At 41.4% G+C, this 20,541-nt stretch overlaps 1 protein-coding gene across 6 annotated transcripts in view; it reads right to left on the reverse strand.

Annotated features, from left to right (window-relative positions):
- The window catches only part of gabrg2 (gamma-aminobutyric acid type A receptor subunit gamma2), a gene marked incomplete at both ends in the record, with an annotated part of 40,040 nt that extends 22,515 nt beyond the window's left edge, over positions 1-17,525 (reverse strand). For 5 of the 6 annotated variants that reach the window (XM_080013265.1, XM_080013264.1, XM_080013262.1 and 2 more), the window contains 4 exons: positions 9,748-9,885; positions 12,464-12,546; positions 13,962-14,182; positions 17,462-17,525. In XM_080013265.1, coding sequence (XP_079869391.1) covers positions 9,748-9,885; positions 12,464-12,546; positions 13,962-14,182; positions 17,462-17,503 — 484 coding nt within the window. The remainder of the gene's footprint in view (positions 1-9,747; positions 9,886-12,463; positions 12,547-13,961; positions 14,183-17,461) is intronic. The other variant, XM_080013263.1, reaches the window with a different exon arrangement.
- Between the last annotated feature and the right edge of the window lie 3,016 nt (positions 17,526-20,541).

Here is a 20,541-nt window from a genome sequence, read left to right on the forward strand (position 1 = left end):
GTTCTGTCTCTGTGACAATAAAACAATAAAAAAAAAAAAGACCAACAAAATTGACATTTCAGGTTTATTATTCTCCGCCTGGCTCCAACCTTTCTTGATTAAAACAGTCAGACGATGACAAAACCCCTTGTCTCTGTGGCATTATTTTCTCAAAGAATTTGATGAAACCTCCCGATAATTTGCTTTGGATTCTTCTCCTATCGAACCCGCCTGCGCCGATGTCTATTACCTCACCACCGTGAGGGAATTTTCCGCAGTTCCTCCGACACTGAGGCAATATTGCCATATGCCTGTCTTGTCTCCCTGTAAGTGGATTTCCTACAGCACTCAAATCTTTTTTTTTTTTTTTTTTCCTGTTTGGCATTACAAGCGTTACACAACACAACATTTATAGAAACCAAGCACTGGATTCATCAAGCCAATCTTAGGATTATATATCGGGCAAAATGAAAACTGGGATGACATGCAAGGAATCTAATGGGATATGACAAAGGAGGAAAGGGGAGGGGAAAAAAAAACTAAAAATGAATTTCAGTCTCCTTGTGAGAATTGATTAGGGAAATCCACATATTGATGGTGAGTAACTTTTTTTGCAGCTGTCATTCAATGCAACAATTTCTTTGTCTTGGAGTGTATGGTATTGTGTGTTGTGTTCCAATTAGAAAACAGTGTGCTGCACTGAGGAGCTGGAGCGAACAGAAATACACTCCTCTGTACTAAAAGGTGGTTCTCGAATAAACGTTCTGTCCGTCAGACCATGACTTCCGCCTGGGATTGTCGGTCAGTCCCTCTGTCTGTTTGTCTACAAAACTTGTTTGTTGTGCTCATGCATTCCCATGCTCAGTCAATCCCTTTTACCCACAATGCCTCCAGATTCAACCCGTCGAGGAGACTTCTGCGCACTGTGGAGCTCCATAATCAGGAAAGGGTCACTGATGTGTCTCCGGGCTTTCTCCACTCAAACTCAATCACACAGGCCGAGGCACACAGATAAGAGAGCCGCACGCTAAACCATCTACAGGGTCACTCTAAGAATAGCTTTCACAAAAAAAAGAAAAGAAAAAGGAAAAAGAAAACAAACTCCCTTCTGCAGAAGGGGACAAACACACAAAGACAAATGCATGCAGGCAAATGGACATGTATAAACATCCGGGCATTCATGGGTGCACCCTGCACGCTCACCTCAACACACTTGCAAATACACACAGACATGCATGCGATGAACATCCTAACACACATGTAGTCACGGAGATGAAGTGAACCTCCAATGCCAAATGTCCTGTCAATCTTCTGGAGATAGAGCAAGTGAAGAGGAAGACAGCCAGAGAGAGAGAGAGAGAAGGATAGCAAATGGCACTTCTTAGGAGAACGGTTTGTTACCCTTGTTAATTATGTAAATGATTATAAAATGTGTCTGGCAAGCAGACTCATTTTTAGAATACTATTTGTTCTTACATGTAAATGCAGAGCATCCCACGAGATACAAAATAGATCAAAGTCTCCACATGCGTCTTGAGTGATCTACATGCAAATAAACACATATATCATCAAGACCTTGCTGCGGACCCTGGCGCACAGGAAAAAAAAATCCAGACTGAAATGTTGGTGCTGGGTCTACTGTATGCAGCGCAGATTTTCTTGATCTTCTTACTTGTATGGAAAATAAAAAATGTGAACATAACGCAGGGAATTGAGTGGCGTTTTTTCTCCTCAGCGGTGCGCCGCATGCACTGGGGATCGGGACACTTTCCACTGTCCCGCAGATCTGTAAAGTGGAGAGGGAGCGATCTACAGTCCACTGCACTGTCTAGACAGCGGTGTAGACAGATCTATTTATTTCCATTCGTTTCAAACTTGTGTGAAACAATTTTTTTTCAACAGAACTGAGTTAAGGTACTGTCCCGATCACTGCATAATGGAATGAATGAAACAAAAAATCAATGTGTTCCTGCCACATAATGCACATCTCCCTCTACTTTCCGTTGCTATAGGACTTAACTTAGTGAAAACCAAATGTTTTGGTGTAAACACTTTACTTTAATATGATGCTGTTGACCGCTTACACTATGGACGTCAGTTGAGTAGGCGGTCCTTAAATGTGGCCGAGGACACCTTTGCGTGTACACCGCAAAAAGAATATGGCCATATGTGGGCCACACCATGTGGTCTGAGCGATTGGATCTCAAACCACTTTGAGGAAGCATTGGGTGGGTTTACACCTGGCATTAGAGCTGTCCACTTGGATCACCAAAGACGCATGCTAACGCCAGGTGAAAAAGGGGTCAATGTGAAATGTGGAAATCCTCTTCCTTAAAGCTACACTAGGTGAGTTTGAAGGGACGTAAACACTCCCTTGTGCTGCCCACATGGTGCTCCTGTGTATGTGGGGTTAAAATCTTTTATTTCCTCAGAAAAATGGAGGCTTATTTGACTGAATGCTAACGTTCACATCTGTGATCCACAGCGTGTGCTGCTCTGGAGTTACGTGACACATGAGTATCTGTTATGAGCCACATGAGTATCATGGACTTGCAAATTTCCTTCGAGTCCCTGTAAAGTCAAAATAAAACCGTGTTCTGAGTTTGTCACACCACAGTAAAATGGGTTATTAACCACCCAGCCAAATATGAATGAATAAAAAAATTGCCAAGGATATAAAAATTAGGTTTCAAAAACGTAAAAAAAAAGGCAGTTCCATCTGGTCCAAGAGAGTGGAGGCGTGTCCGCTGAGAACACTGAAACAACGCCCAATTGCGTTATCCGTGTAATAATATAAAAAGGTTGACATTGCAGTGACTTCCATGTTTAAATGTTCTGCTTAACCAAGTCATTTTGCACACCTCAAAACGCTGCTATCTGCCTGCGGGACTCCCCGCTGCCCCCTGCTGGCTCCTCCGCAGGCCAGGTCAGGGCTCTGCGGCCTGCTAGCATGCAGCTAACGCTAACATAACCAAACCCTGCATGGTCAAACCATTGGGACAGTTCTTGTTCATTGTTCATTGTTCTGGGCGCATAGGCGCCGATTTATCTTTCTATATAATGTTAGAGGCAGGCCCATGCCAAGTATGACCAATCTACGTCCACGAGTTATGTTTTAGGGGCCCCCACCCAAAAAATCCGAACTACAAAGATGGTAAAAAAAACTATTTAACGGTCTAATTCCACAATTCAGTCCTACATCGTTCAGTCTTTTCACATGTTTTTAGCAATTCCTTTCTAACATGTACAATGTGTTTAGAAACAAATCACTGAATTCACTTTATAGGGACTTTAAAGACTAGAAGCCCGGGCTTTCTGTAAAGAGCGATTAGACTGCTGGACATCATACTGCATCTGTATCGTTGTGTTAAGACTAATGTGCCATTAATTTGGTACTTTATGGCAGATAATAAAGTACCAAATTAACCCTGTCCCCCAATTAGACAGAAAGAACAATCTCCCAAAAAAACAACCACCAATGTGGCGGACAGTATGTCATGTTATCTCACTGATTGTAACATTAGGGTCACACTTGTGAACTTTAAAATAATGTCAACCAGTAAATAGGTGTGTCACTGTGTGGAGTTTTGATGACACAATTATGGTCTTAAGAAGAATATGTTTGACCATTATGTTTGAATAATGTGGATTCATCATCCACTCACACACAAATAAGTGTGAATGTGTGTATGAGTGGGTGAATAAAAGGCTGGATTAGTGCTACAGGTTAAATTTGAACTTCCAGCCTCTCCCTTCAGTGTGAACGCAAACAAATGCCATATATGGAGAACAATTGATTGCAATTGTTATTATAGTGCTTTCTTCTTCTTATTCTCCTTCTCATGTGTTTGTCTCCTTCTGCTCAAGAAATAGGCTGCACACAGTGGGATTAATGAAGGTATTAAGAAGAATACATTTTATTTCTGAAATTTCCCCCTCTCTAAATACATCTCTCTCTCTCTCTCTATATATATATATATATGTATATACAAACGTATAAATATATATACAAACATATATATATATAAATATAAAGTGTATTATCCTTCTTGATATCCAGGCTGACAGATGGGTGTGAGTGGAGCTTGCATGGCTTAGCCAGGTCAGTGATGGGGTTAACTTTTCAATGAAGTTAACTTGCAAGCAACTTTGGCCTCAGCTGCAGTGTCTTAAATCCTCAGAGTTTATTTTATCCCTTCTTCTTATTCCTCTCTCTCTCTCTCTCTCTCTCTCTCTCTCTCTCTCTCTCTCTCTCTCTCTCTCTCTCTCTCTCTCTCTCTCTCTCTCTCTCTCTCTCTCTCTCTCTCTCTCTCTCCTCTCTCTCTCTCTCTCTCTCTCTCTCTCTCTCCGAGGGTCGTTGCTTGGCATTAGCAGTAGGGATTCAGCGGGAGATAGCGACAGAAGGATGCTTGTGCATGTGCGTGTGCGTGCGTGCGTGCGTGTATGTATGTGTGTGTGTGTGTGTGTGTGTGTGTGTGTGTGTGTGTCTCTTTGCCTTTGCAAAGGTGCGCCTGTGGAAATGTTTTTGGATTTAGGTATAGACTCCTGGGCCGCTCAGAGTGAGCCTGATGTGATCTGACATATTTAGGAACCGAGCCTTTAGACATTGACTGAAGGAGAGAGGAAAGAAAGAAAAAAAAAAAGCAATAAACAGACAGTCTGCAGAAGAAAATACCAAAATAACATCTAAAATACAACTGTAGCAGAGCAGCAGATAGCCTCTCACCTGAAACTCTACGTTTCATTTCAAAATCTTGGTCTTTTGACATGCACCATCACGATTCATCATTTCATTTCCATTTGAAAAAGAAAAAGAAAAAGAGGCTGTCATGAATGGTACGAGGGAGCGCTGCTGTTATAATGGGATGAAATCTTAACTGAGCTGGCCCTGCATGCATGAGGACCACGCACCTGCCTGCCTGTCGGACCGCCTCACCGTCTCTGGCTCTCTGCACGCCCTGCTGCTATCTGACCCCCTTTAACCCCCTCCCCATTTTAGAGCTGATAAAACATATCACTGATGCTTCTGCAGAGAACCGCTCATTGTGATTTTGGTTGTAACTGCTGCTGCAACAATCTGAATTGCATTTGCACACAGAATTTTACCGGCGCGCGCGCGCACACACACACACACACACACACACACACATATATATATATATATATATATATATATATATATATGTATACGCATTACAATGCATAATGTGTGTACAGTCACTCTATGGAATCAGACTGGGTGACTGGATCCATAGGGGGGTTGGTAACTGCAACTTACCGCAAGGAAAACATTAATAGAACCTGTTAAAACCTTTTGTGCCACTCAAGAACAAATGTCTCGCTAACCCGTCATCCTGTTGTATCATGTAGTTCTAAAGTGCTTGATACCAGAGTGAACTGAAAGACATTAAGGTTAAAGTGATGACAATCTATGATACAGATCTTGTTATCTGCTGTTCATACATGCATTATGCATCATGCACCATTGGAAAGGAAAGACACAAAATAGCAAGGAAAGGAAATAAAGAAATAAAGGACAAAAAATACATATTTTGTGGTAAAGTAGCCCTATCCTCCTCCTAAACTTGCACAAACACAGATCATATTAAAACATTTATGCATGCAGCAGCATATTGCTGCAATTTCTGAACCTTTATTGAGGTTGCTACAGCTTGCAGAGTCATTAAAATTATGAGGCTTTTAAAAGGGTGTCTCCTAAAAGCCGCTTTTTTTTCCCGCTTTTTTTTTTTCACAACACAGATGCTGCGCTCATGAATCTTGATGGCAAGCAGATACACAAACTGACAGAGAGAGAGAGCGGGAGGGCTCATAGCCCCAGTCAAGGTTCTCTCGTTTGACAAGAAAGCAGATGGCTGTTTATGTAAATAACAGACCAAAAGACGAGAGCATTAGACCAGCCTGTCCACCCATAAGGTTTATCTTTCTTGTTCAAACTTTAAAGGTTCACGTTATGATTGTAACAACATCGGTCTTTGGAATTTGAAATCATATAGTATGAACTGCTATTCTATCTCTTTTCCTTCTTTGTATCTCTTTGTTTTTGTATGTGTGTTGTGTGTGTGTGTGTGTGTGTCTGTCAGCAAAAAGCTGAGCGTCACGCTACAGTTACACTCGGTTAAGCTAAGGTGAATAACAGTTTTCTTTTTTGCTCAGGTGAATAACAGTGTTTTTTTGTTGAGTTCATTTTTTTTCTTATCATCTCAGCAGTATTATGGATGGTAAATGTTGTGTGTGTGTGTGTGTGTGTGTGTGTGTGTGTGTGTGTGTGTTGTGAACACGAAGGCTCAAAATGTGTTGAAGCAGTCTCACATGGTTGAAAGAGGCTTTGGTTTTGTTGGCTGTCATTTAAAATAGACATTTTCAAAATGTAAAACCTGAACATGGGGAGACTTGCACAATTTCCTTGAATGTCCATGGTAATTCACATATTTGGACATCCCTAGTACCTGCACAAGGAGGCAACGCCCACTAGGGTTTTTTCCTGGCATGATTGGTTGGAAGGATGGAGGTTGGAGCCCACCCAGGAACACCACCTGTGGAATATGCACTTTGGGCTACCACCAAGCATACTGCTATTATTGCCATTGAATTCATAATGAATAGGTCAAGAACGTGAACTTCATTGTGACCGATGTTGGTTAGTACTGGGACAAGCACGCTATGCTCCCTATGCTTTTTAAGGGTGCAGTGGACTACTAAGGACCACTGGTCCCTGAGAGGTTGCTGGTTTAAGTCCATGCTGGCAAAATGTTTGCAACCTAGCATCGGTACCTGCAATATTTTACATACTAACTACTTTATTTGGTTACTATTTTCCCTCGAGAAGAAAGCACTGACCTTGAAAGGCAACTTCCTTTCTCTGCGGATGCACGCCACCAGTGCTGAGGAAACCTCCTCTCTTGGTAAACGTTAATGTCACTTTGAATCAGGGTTTTGGATCTCACACAGCTGTTCCTCATTCAATATGCAAACATTACTGATTCTCACTCGCTAAGGTTGATCTGACTCCTGGTCACAGTGAAAATGTTTCTTTCATATATTCTTAATATGTCCAAGTGTTGTTTTCCCAGGCTGCATATAATAATAATAATAATAATAATAATAATAATAATAATAATAATACACAGATTAATATTAATATTATTATAACTATTATTATTATTATTATTATTAAGAACAGAAAAACTGCCCAAATGAGTCATTAAGAACTAAAATGGCGGCCACGAGATACAATTTGGGAGCGCATTCATTTACTAATGAGCTCTTCCAATGTACTTGACTACATGATCACACATACCGGGCAGTCGACGACTGCAAGAATAATCGGGGGGGGGGGGTCACTAGAATAATCCATTACCCGTAATCAATATTCACTTAAGGGAATTACCACAATAAAAAATTCAGTTTTTTGTGAAGCTGTATTTTCATGTGTTGCGCATGATATACACCACATTCTCATGAATATAAACACAATAACACCACCATACACAACTAATGAGCCCAGCAATGCCTCAGAGAAGGCAAATCTCACTTATTCCGTTGTCCTGTCGTGGAATCCAGCCAGTAGGCAATAAATGAATGGATACTGCTTACATTCCACCATTCCCACAGTTGTTTAGTTCAATACTGGCAAGGGAAATGGCTGCAATGCATTAGGTCCTGGATCAGCTGGTGAACCAGAACACACACAGTAAAGCCAGGGAGCTACAGCCTGGGCAAACAACACTTAACAAAATATTGCATGTACCCATGGTTAGGTTGCAAACATTTTAACACAGCATGGGCTTAAACCAGCAACCTCTAGTAGTCCAGTGTTCATGGGTGGGCTCCAACCTCCATCCTTACAACCAATCGTGCCAGGAAAAAACCCTAGTGGGCGTTACCTCCTTGTGCAGGTACTAGGGATGCAACGTTACAGTGGGTTCACAGGGCCACGGTAACGGTACAGTTTTGGTGTCTTGATATTAAAGATTTCTTTTTTTAAATGTAAAAAGTTCAAAGGTTTAAAACCATACATAACTAGTGTAACTCTTTGTGTGTATGTGGAGGTGGGGGGAGACAGGGGTTCATTGGTGGGTTGTTATAATTTGCATAAGTTCATCTGACTGGAGGGGAGGTGTCCAAGATATTGGATAATCCAAATATAAATTGTTGTTAATATTAATTGAGATATATATATATATATATATATATATATATATATATATATATATATATATATATATATAAAATATATATATATATATATATAAATATATATAAAATTTTTCACACCTAAATAATAATAGTAAAATAAAACCTCACAGTCAGACGAGTGCGTGAGTGCCTTCGCTTTGTGAACCTGACGTGACAGTGGGTGGTGTGTTCAGCCAGGGCACCTCCCAGCGAGGGAGGAGCATCGGCTGTCTCTTACATAAGAGTGGGAAACATTTGGTGGTGGCAGGTGAATGCAACTTAAACAAACAACACAACATAAAGCGGTAAAAAGATAACCCAGCGATACTCGGTTCCCTTCATTCCTACAAAAGAGCCGTTCAAAGGAATCGTTCAAGAGTAGTTTTTGAATAAAGAGGGACTCCCCAGCTGGTTATTTTCTGACTGGACACCTGGATTGAGTGCACTCTTTACTAAAACATTTCTATGCAGTTCTATCTTGTGTTGCTATTGAAAATGCTGCGTAGCCGTGCGCAGTTGTAGAGAAAAAAGTCGCCCAAAAACAAAGTAGGGGGGGTACCGAACGGTTCGGTAACATACCGTGTACCACTGCATTCCTAGCAGGTACTATTCAACATTGTTAGCAATAAATATTTGTCCACAGCCTACTAATAGGAGTTCACTACACCACTACAATGAATCCCTCAGTGGGCTTGTTCCAAAACCCTTTAGGATGAGAGTCAAATGTGCCAACTAGTTGTACCAAAGAGAGTCAATTAAGACCCAGGAGTGGGTGTAGGCTCCTTGTGCAGGTACTATTCAAAATTGTTTGCAATAATATCAGCATATTCTTAACCGTTCTACTGAAATGCTGGGTGGGCTTGAAGCACAAGCCTGTGGGATTACAACCAAACATGCCAAACAGCTGCACTACAGAGCCATCAGGACGCCTCAGTAAAGTTGAGATTTAAAAGGGAAAATATTGGAGTTCACATATTTTAAGCGATACACAGTCAAATCAGCACACCAGTTGAAATGTTAGTTAATTGTTATTTGCATGTTTAATGACAAACATCTGCATGCATTTCAAATCCACACTTCTTGTCACCCAGGACCCAGTGTCAAAACATCCCACAACAAAACAATTTATTTTAAAAGTTCACTCTAGGTTGAATGTTAAGGTCACCTTGAATCAGGGTTTTGTAACTGACACGGCTTTTTGTCATTAAATATGTAAAGATTACTAATCAACGACGTTGCTTTGACTGGTGGCCTACGTGACCACGAATCTCTTCAAATATGCAAATTCCAATCATTTTTCATTGAATCCTAATATCACCAGATATTTATTTTGAATGACTCAGAGAAGCACCTGCATAATGTAAAAGAGGGAAGTAACTCAAGAAGAATAGAAGATAAATCATCTTTGCATTCCCATGTGGGTTATCAACTCTAAGGCTCATGCATTAATTTGTTTCTTAAGCGCGTTGCCTATTTCCAACGAGTCCACGTCGACGTGCTTTGAAGGTATTGCTGTTGAATACATCTTTTTTCGATTTAACTTCAAGCTCCGAGACTGAAACACATTCCGACCTGAGACGGTCCTGACGATCTCGGATGTGTTTCTCAGGCCCACGAAGGAGAACTGGTACAGCCTCCAGGAGCGGATGTCCCCGACCTCCACCGAGCTCCTCTTCCACTTGTACACGATCTCCTCCCTGGGGTAGCCGTCTGCGTCAGGAGGATTGAGGAGAGAAAAGAAGAGAATGCCATCGATGTGGTGAGGATGACACTTGACACAGTGGGTATTTTGTAAAATGAAAAAAAAAATTATGGAAAAATTTGCGTCTCCCTCTTCCTGGTTCATTTGTTGATTAGATTTAATAATTAAAAAACAAAATTTAAAATTGATTCATTTATTTCATCCATTTTTTTGTACAATTTTCGATGTAATTAGCGCACGTGATGCATTGCGGTGAAAGGTTATGCTTATGAAATTGGGTTAGCCATCCTGTTATAAGACATGAACATATGGGAAATGATAATTCCTTGGCCTAAGCGCTGGCACTAAATTTGGACTGCGTTTAAATGTTTTCGACCAAAGTCTGTTTGGTTGTCCTGGACGGAGGAACCTAAAGCAATTAGCTCAGAGCAACCTGAGCAGATTTGCACAATGCACATTAACTTCCCGGAGCCAACTTTAATGGACTGTTTAATTGAAGTGCTCTCCAAGACATCTGGTAATTCCAGACCTCAGAGACACATTGGAGGGCTCGGCCAGTTCCTGCTTCCAGCCGTGCCCGTAACCTGCAGTTTTAACTGGAAACCCACGTGGGGGTATACCACATTAATGATTCAGTTTTCCTACGAGAATAAAGAAGAGAAATGCTCTTGCAGGTAAAGGTCAAGGGCAAGGGGTGAAATGAGAACTGGCAGTCCTTATTTAAGTAAGGTTGTTTAGAGTGTCTATGGATTAATGTCAAAGTACTGTTTATAGAAAAGAAGAGTAAATAAAATATGCAAAAATAAAAATAAAAAAATTTAATTTAATTAATATAAATAAAATCAGATACTGTTTCATTTTTTATTTCAAAATAGAAAATAGGGGAGTACCTTTGCCGGAAATAAAAATAAAAGTACTAAATTTCTGTTCTACTCAATAAAATTACAGGTGAAAGCGTAGAATACTGCAATAACAATAGTTTTAACTAGTTACTTCTCACCTCTGCATCAAGGACACATGATGAGTTTTCACTGTTTATTGATTACGTTCTAACCTTTGAGAGCCTGTGTGACTCGTGCAGCAACAGCATGGGGCAGCATTAGAAATTAGACGCCCTGTTTCAGGCTCTAATAGGCACATGTCTTGGCACGTGCTGCAGAAAATATTCTGCATCATGAAACACTGTTTGCTGCTCTGCCTGCTGCCTCTCTCAGGCCAATCGCCAGATTCTCAGAGTGCAGAAAACCTCCATGGCTTCCTTTCATCGATTTTAACTGCATCATTTTTTCCTGCTGTTTTTTTTTTTCTTTTTCTCAACATACAACTCCCAATTCTCTTTCTTGTTACTCTGGAGCTATTTAGGGAAGCGTGGTGCATCTCTTTGGAGCTGAGTGGATGCCTGAGGGTTGCCTCTTCGGGGTCCATGGATTTAGAGGACGTTACGATTATGAAACAAATTCAAAACAACATTGACAAAATGGAGGCAATCAATCAAATAAATAAAGCAATAATTCGCAATGAGAATCTTGAAGCATTTTTTTTACATTATTGTCACCATACCTGACAATACTGTAAAACTGAGAAGTTGATTGTGATTGATTATGTTTAGACCAGTCTATGTGGCCACTGTGTGTCTTGGTCAGCTGGACACAATAGGAATAGAACTACTCTACACTCATTGTCACAAGGTAAATGTACAGTCCTTGATTCAAGGGTCTTTAACTTGGAAATTATAGATCTAAAGTTCCAAATTCAACTAATCCAAAATAAGTCTTCAATATTGGATTATCTAACATGTTTTGAGAATAAATAAGAATGTTTGTTATTCATCAAACAGCAGATGTCACATGGTGGACAGGGAAAGGGCCTCTTAGTTCTCTGCTTTTATCCCTTCCAGGCTTTCCTTCCTCTGAGGGGCAGTGGGCCACATACAGTGATGTGCCCAGGGATCAATTTTAAGTTTCTTTGCTGGGCAGATGCAGAACCATGTTCTGCATCTGTTTGGTCGGGGTCCTTACTTGTGCTAAATGGAGGAAACCCCATGTGAGCTCCAACCAAAGGCATCTGGTCAGGAGATAACCTGCTGGAGAGTGGTGAGAACTGCCCTGGTTGGGAATTGAATCAAGGACCTTCTTGCTGTGAGGCATCAGTGCAATGTACTGTGCCACCATACCCACAAGGAATGCACAACTTATGTACAAACAATATATGTACACACATATTAAGTTTTTCTTCATATAACCTGTGTGCTTTTCTTTAGCTTAATGATTTTATTTATAACAGAAAACCATGCAGCTTGTTGAGATATACAGTATTTTTATATATATATATATATATATATATATATATATATATATATATATATATATATATATATATATATATATAGTTGCCAATGATATCTTTGGCCTCCTGAACAGTGTGTGTGTGTGTGTGTGTGTGTGTGTGTGTGTGTGTGTGTGTGTGTGTGTGTGTGCAGAGAGAAAGGGAGACATAAGCGAAAAGCGAGGGATGGGAGAGGTAGAGAAAGAGGACGACAGAAACGGTGGAACAGTGGGGTATCATCAACATATGGCCAAGACTTACAGCTTGAGAACTCCAGGGGGCAAGAATGCTCATCCATGGGAAAGTTGTTCAGTTTAAGCTGGCACTCGGCGTCAATCGTCAACCTGTAAACATGACATATTGTTCAGATTTATTGTGCCATGTAGTATACACATAGAGTATATAAGATATGAATAATAATACGGTATAATAAATAAAATACTAATAATACTATTAATAATAATAATAATAATAATAATAATCATCACAATCATCATTGTTGTCATTGTAATTATTATTATTATGATGATGATGATGAATATGATTATTATTATGATTATTATTATGATTATGATGATGATGATGATTATTATTATTATTATTATTATTATTATACATTAATATACAATCATTTTATAAATTAAAAATATCAAAAACAAAATTGAACACTCTTTTTATTATTTTATTATATATTTATATTCATATGAATTCAAATGTCAAATAATCGTAGGTTCTGTTTTCCAACAACAACAACTTAAGGCCTTCTCTTCACACTTCAGGTACTTTGAAGACAAAATCATTCATTTAAACATGGACCCTAATGACGGCGTGCCCTTAAAGGACAGCAAGTGCCGATCCGCTCACTCGCTGTCATATATCATCGTGCTCGTCCTCATTATCCGATAGTTAAATTCAGGGTTCCTTAACAAATTAATGAAGTGGAGGGGCTGCAGTCGGTGCAGGAGAACATCCATCACACTGAGTCCAGTAGAGCTTAGTCCCTGTTCACTTCTGTTGTCCTTGATAACGTTGAGCAGCGTGAGTATCATTTCCGACTGCATGTACGATGATGTATGGAACACAATAAACTGTGCCATTAATTTTACCAACCTCTTGCTTGACGCACACTCCCCTCGCATCATGTGTTATCCAAGGTGATCTCCCCTTCATAGACTCTGACTAGTGGAACTACTACTACAGACTAGAGACTAGTGGAACTCCTCCAGGCCTGGTGAGAACTCGCTCATCCTTTCCCAGAGACAAATCTGTCTGCTACAGAAATTAAAGTCACCTTTAGGAAGTTCTGATTTGAATTTGACTAGGGGCTTGTTCTGAGTAAGATGGATCTCGGTGAGATGGATCTTTTTTGGGGACGTAGGGGTGACCAGGCGCAATTCCTGATGCAATCGTTTTCTGGAGGAAATCTGGCTAGTTTAAAAAAAGTACGATTTATATAAAATATTTAGCCTTTAGACCAAACTAACTACATTAACTATGGTTTTTGATGTGAGATAACATTAGAACAATTATACTGGCAAAAGAACGGTGGATTACTGTCAGGGTCATGGTCATGGTTGGTTGTCTCAAGACATCTGAGCTCCTTTCATGACTCTGGCACTCATTGAAATTCTTAGTTTGACCACAACCTGTGTTACCTTTAGGTCTTATTCTTACTTGTACCATTAGTACTTATCCTTGGTGGTAATCTTGTTAGACAGCACTGGTTTTACCTCCTCTCAGGCATTATTGACGTTTTTACCTGAGTGTGTACAGAATCCGTCCGTCATTCCAAATCCGGAGCATGCGATTTGGCGTGGTAATCCAATGGGCGTCGGCCTTCTTGGAGTTTCGGAAGAAAGTGTCTGGAATCCAAATTTTCCCGACCATGTTGCTGTTTAACCGGAGCACCTTCATTGTGCTGTTGAACTTCAACCTCCTGTCATACCAGGTCTGAGCGAAGAAGATGTCAATGGTGTACTCCTGGAGGTGGAGGAATAAAGAAAATACAGTATATCATTTGGTTGTGATTCCAACTTAACCACGGAGAACAAAGTGGTGGCCTCTCATAACCTCACAAGCAGTGTAGGAAGCCTTTTATGAGGAATGAGGTAAGATTCCTATTCGGGGTATGCACAGTGTGAGATGCACAGCATCCTTCAAATCCCTTACTTTTAATGGGAAATTTGAATAACTGACTCCTTTGAAGGCAGGTTATGTTTTTAGTCTCATACTGATCCCATTTGAAATCTCAACATTTCAGAGCCAAAATGCTGTATCGTAAACACAGCGATGCACATGGCAGAAACAACGACAGCGTTTTATACATTTTAATTCCATTGCCTTGCGATAAAAATAAAAGATAACCTAAAAGGGCCACAACAACTATCCTAGTTTTGCCCTTGGCTACGAAGAGAAACTCCACAATTACAATGGAATTGTAAAGCCTAAACACATCGAGTGGCACGGCTTCTAAGCCAAGATAGCTATCCTTTCAGCCCTTTGAAATCCCTTTGTCCTCGTTAAAGCGCAATGTCGAACCGGACCATCTTGACGCCCTCAACCTGAAAATTAAATGTTCAGCAGGGCAATTAATAGTCTTGTTTGGCTGAAGTATTATCTAACCCCTCATAACCTGCCTCGACAGTGCTTTGTCCTCAGCCCGACAAAACCTTCTGTCTCCCACTCAATCCCCGCTGAGAGCGGCGTCGGGAAACATACATATCAGGGATGAAAATGTAGTGAATAGAAGCTCGGCCACGGAGAGAGAGAGCGAGCGAGCGGAGAGGCGGCGCCGAGTTGTGGGCAGCAGAGAGGGGAGCTGGTAATGTGACGGGGAGAAGAAAGAAAGACAGAGGGATAGTGAGAGAGAGAGAGAGAGAGAGAGAGAGAGAGAAAGAAAAAAAGAGAGCGAGAGAGAGAGAGAGAGAGAGAGGGAGAGAGAGATAACGGTCGTTCTTATTTATTTGGCTGCATTGTGGGATGGCTGAGCCCTGAGGTTCAAAGTGAAGTACGGGATGGGCGGAGAAAAAAAAGAAAAGAAAAAAGAAAAAAGATCAGGGGATTTGTATGCGAGAGGGCATGGAGGCATTAACTTCCTGACAAAGCTTAGCCCAACAATAAAGCCCAAATCCATGCCAACGAGTCCCAAACAAGATTTCAGGAGCAACATTTTCACCGAGCAACATTTCTGTCCTATCAGGAGGCTTTTTTTTTTAAAATACATACAAAAAAAAAAAAAAAAAAAGTAACCCACCGATCAGAAATGATTGTGTATTTTTGATTCCTCATCTTTTGCCGACCGCACAGAGGAAGCACGGGGAATATTACCGTCAATAATCATATTTTATGTATTCATCGCATGATTTTTTTTTTCTTCTATCTTTACACCTGTCTCATATCCTATACTTGTTCAATCTACAGCCTCACAATCCTCCTGAGTCCATGTTGCTATCTTCTCTTGCCCCCCTCCCCCCATCTCCCCGCCTCTCTGGGATAACGCGCGCTTGGTGACGTTGACATATTTGACGAAAGGCGAGTGCGTAATCAAGAATGTAAAACACTTTTCACGCTTGGACGCACCTCCCCGCACCCTCGCAGTCGTCTCAAATATAATCCTCTCCTCTTCACCCTCGATCCACCGTCCCCGCCGGAGCAGTCGCGTGATTTAGCGAGAAGGCCGCCGGCCAGCCACGCTGATTACGTCCTGAACGCTACGGCATCAATCAAACTTTCACCAGAGCCAAAGGACGGCTTACGGCACACAAACACAAACTCATGTACAAATAAATAAAACACCTGGAAAATGGGCGGAGGCAGGTTAAGTATTCTTGTGTATTTAAGTTTTAAGTTAGGTATTCTGTACGTATTACAGGTTTAAATTTAAGAGATTATTTGTCACATACATACACATACGGTCGTACATTTCTTTGCTTATTTTACTTTCTTTGCTTATTGCTTATTCCTAACTCTGCACAGCATGTGGGCCGTGTGTGATTAACAGCCAGCAGATCACGCCGCTGCTTCTCTATTAGCTCGGCTGTGGCTTCAACCACGTAGCGCCGGCTGCTCCGCTGAATAACAACGGAGACGGAATCTCAGCGGCGCTTGGGAGACGGAACACAATGGAACACAATGCTCCAGCGCTGCGGTGACTGCCGCAATCTCTCTCTCTCACACTCTCTTTCTCTCTCTCTCTCTCTCTCTCGCTAATCTCGCTCCCAAACACCACCACCCACTCTCCTGCCCTATTTTTACTGTCGCTGCGGCTTAACTTGTCTACAAATAGTATGGGGTTCATCGCCGCTTCTCCGCGTTACGCTTATAATGCCTTCGCAACAACAGCAATCAAAGTGACACTGTGGGCTGAGAGTAAGCCGCCCTGAAGTGGACAATCCTTAAGAAAGTTATCTATCCATCCATCCATCCATCCATCCATCCCTCCCTCCCTCCCTCCATACATCCATCCATCGATTTATCTATCTATCTATCTAACCAACCAATGACCCTCAAAAAATTCAGCAACCCTAACAACACTCACATTTTGAGCTGTTAACACGTTTGCGCGCCTCCGATTTAAAGTGATGTATTAATCCTTCACTTTAAATGAACATGTCATACCCAACATCATACAACCTGAAAAAGAAAGCACAAAACAAATATTTCTTGTTCTCTCTTGCTCTGCCCTTGGTCCCCATGACGATCGCCGCCCCGCCCTTAGTCACAGTGAGGACCAGAGTTACGCACTTCCACGCAGCTGCGCTCACAATCGGTGTGAAATGAACATCCGATTCATTAAAGGCAGCAGCTAATTATTCAATCAGCGTATGCGACTGCCTTGTAGTTGCATTTTCATGAATGTTGGAATGTGTGCATCTGTGCATCACCGTGCTCCTTTGATAAGCGAAAGCCAGGGTTAAAGGTGTGAAATGCATCAGTAAATCCGGCCCTTAGTGGGTCCTCTCAAGCGCTTGCTAAATCTATAAAGGTAAATCAAAATTTGTGTTTTTAAGGAAGCAAACGCAAACTGCAGTGACTGGGAAGTTGAGCGGTTATTAATGGCTGCACTGCAGTACAGCATCACAGGGGAAGAAGTTTGGTCTCTGCGGCAAAGCCATTGCTTTGACCTCCATGTTTAGAGGGGTAAGTGAAAAAATCATGTTCTCCTTGGGGATTAATATAGTCATAAATTATGGAGCCGAAAAAACACCATTATGGATAATATTCATAAGATCCCATGAAAAACAATCCAGTCTCACTCACCATGTTGATGGCATTTACTGGGCCGATGCTGTTGACGAACATATCTGTGTGGATCACTGTTGGTTTGACTGCGAAAAGGAAAAGTGAAGTTTAGCATGAGCATGTATGAGCATTTACTTTTTTATCACACATAGAATAAGGCCATTTATCATCATCGTCATCGTCATCATCATCATCATCATCATCATCATCTTCAACATCATCATCATTACTTACAGTGATAAACAACATAATCTAGTGCTCAAACTGGAAATGAAACAGGAAACCGATGACGGAATTATTTCTCCGATTGTCTTTTAATCAATCTGGATCAAAAAAGAAAAAATGCGTTGATGAAATAATGCTCTCATTCATGTTCTACTTCAAGAAACCTTGTAGTTCCAATTTTGACCCCATGCAGCGGGAGAAATCTGTCACAGCAGCTCATGCCTGGTGGGTTATAACTTCCCTTTTGATCTCGGCGTCTCTGTGCGACTTCATAATATTTGACTTGCTCCACTCAACCGTATAATTCACTTTAATCAAATTATGCCTCTTCGGATTCGCGGCAACGCATTGAACTTCCCGGGCTCGGCGTGCTCTGAGGTTCGTTACATGACGACGGTGTGAGTGGATTTCTTCAGTAGGAGAGCGAACCCCAGGTACCCAAGGTCCGCCATTGCTTTGGAACTACCTCACTAGCAATGTTCTTTTTTATTGTTTTAATGATAAGACTCAAGAGCAAGTCAGAGCCTTGCATTACACACACACACACACACACACACACACACACACACACACACACACACACACACACACACACACACACACACACACACACACACACACACACACACACACACACACACACACAAATTTAACAAAGACCCATCACAGCGGGACGATGATGAGGAAATGCCACCAGACAAAACAGAATATATAATTTGTCTCCATTATTAATATCGGAATGATTCAAATGTCATGAAGACCCTTTTAAAGGCAGTCGAACTAGTTAAATGCAAAAGTTTGAGGAAACTAGTTGATGAGAGAAAAATAATGTATAATAATACCCACAGTTAAAGGATGAGTGGGCTATCTTCAACCCAGCCTTATTGAAATGTAGGGTTCTCGTCGTCAAAAACTGCTCATAGCACAGCCTTGCTGAACTATTGAGAAACTTACCACTCTGCTGCAGCTTCTCCCTCTGTTTAAATACATTGCAATGGGGCAAACGTTTAGACCTTAAAAACATGTTCAATCTCCTTTTCAAGAACGGGAAGCTCACAACATTGTCAGACGGTCATATACCGGATTTTATCAGCTCTTTTAAAGGTTTATAGACTTTTGCACTTTAAATCTTGACTACTTCTGTCTACCGTGCGAAACTAGAAACAAGAAGGTGCATTGGTTCCTTCTGGCAACCTGCTGTAGCCAATCTTACGCATTTGGAGTGAAACACACACACACACACACACACACACACACACACACACACACACACACACACACACACACACACACACACACACACACACACACACACACACACACACACACACACACACACACACAGACAAATTTAACAAAGACCCATCACAGCGGGATGATGATGAGGAAATGCCACCAGACAAAACAGAATATATAATTTGTCTCCATTATTAATATCAAAATGAATCAAATGTCTTGAAGTCCCTTTTAAAGGCAGTTGAACTAGTTAAATGCAAAAGTTTGAGGAAACTAGTTGATGAGAGATAAATCATTTAAAATAATACCCACAGTTAGGATGAGGATGAGTTTGCGTATGGAGGGAGGCATGGAGGCAGGCATGGAGGGACGCATGGAGGGAGGCATGGAGGCAGGCATGGAGGGAGGCATGGAGGGAGGCATGGAGGCAGGCATGGAGGCAGGCATGGAGGGAGGCATGGAGGGACGGAGGGACGCGTGGATGGACGCGTGGAGGGAGGCATGGAGGGAGGCATGGAGGGAGGCATGGAGGGAGGCATGGAGGGAGGCATGGAGGGACGCTCCAGCGCATGCTTGGGATGGATAATGTGCAGATAATACAGATATATGGAGGATGTGTTGTCCGTCAGTGTTTCCATCCTTCTTTCTGCCACGTCACAGATTTTACAATGAAAGGATCCCACGGTGACACCTTCCTCCTGGTGATTATATTATGGGAATGTATTGCTGCAATTGCAAAAAGTAGGCTTATATAAAATCTGACATAACTGTTATTCAAAACATGTAGAAACAAATACAAAATGACACTTGGGACTATACTGTATGTGTACGCGTGTGGTGTAAAAAGTGGAAAATTGAAGCATCTTATTGTACGTAAAAGATGTTGCATTACATTGTAATATAAAACATTATATATATAGTATCCATTACGATATATATAGTTTGATTGATCGATGATAATCAATAACACTCTGAGAATCAGTATACTACAATAATCATAAAGCATATTGAATGGGTTATTACATTTCTGGTTCAGATTTTTCTGGTTCCCTGTCACATACTGTGGACCTGCCTGGTTCCACTCTCACACTTCAATGGGATATACTTTCTTTCAAGTTTAGAGATGAATGGGTAATATGTCTGGGAAGTGAGACAGGTTGAGGCTGGGCGTTTGATGTGGCCGCCAGGTGAGGGAGAGACATGGCGAGAGGAGGAAAGAAAATAAGGGACTGTGTGAAAGGGAAGGGAAATGGGAAAGTAAGTGTGAAATGGAGAGCAGAACCTTTCCATTTATTTGTTGTATTCCCTCTACATTTATGATCACAAACACAAAAACCTCTCCCAACCAAGCACACACACACGCACACACACGCAGGTAGACAGAATTAACACAAACTGGTTTCCACTGCTGCCGAAGATATACAGTGGTACCTTGAGTTACGAGTGTACTAACATACAAGTTGTTACAAGCCGTTGTTCCGTCGATTTTTTGTATTGATTTGCGAGCAAAAATTTGAGTTACGAGGAGCGAGCTTCAGGTGCACCACCGCTGGTGGGCGTGGCGAGCGAATGCGGCCAGCATCCCGTGTCTCACTCCTTCACTTCACGTGGTTACCTGAGCGTGGAAGCATCTCTTT

This window comes from Zeus faber (assembly GCF_960531495.2).
Source record: "Zeus faber genome assembly, chromosome: 14".
In the NCBI taxonomy this organism is placed as follows: domain Eukaryota; kingdom Metazoa; phylum Chordata; class Actinopteri; order Zeiformes; family Zeidae; genus Zeus; species Zeus faber.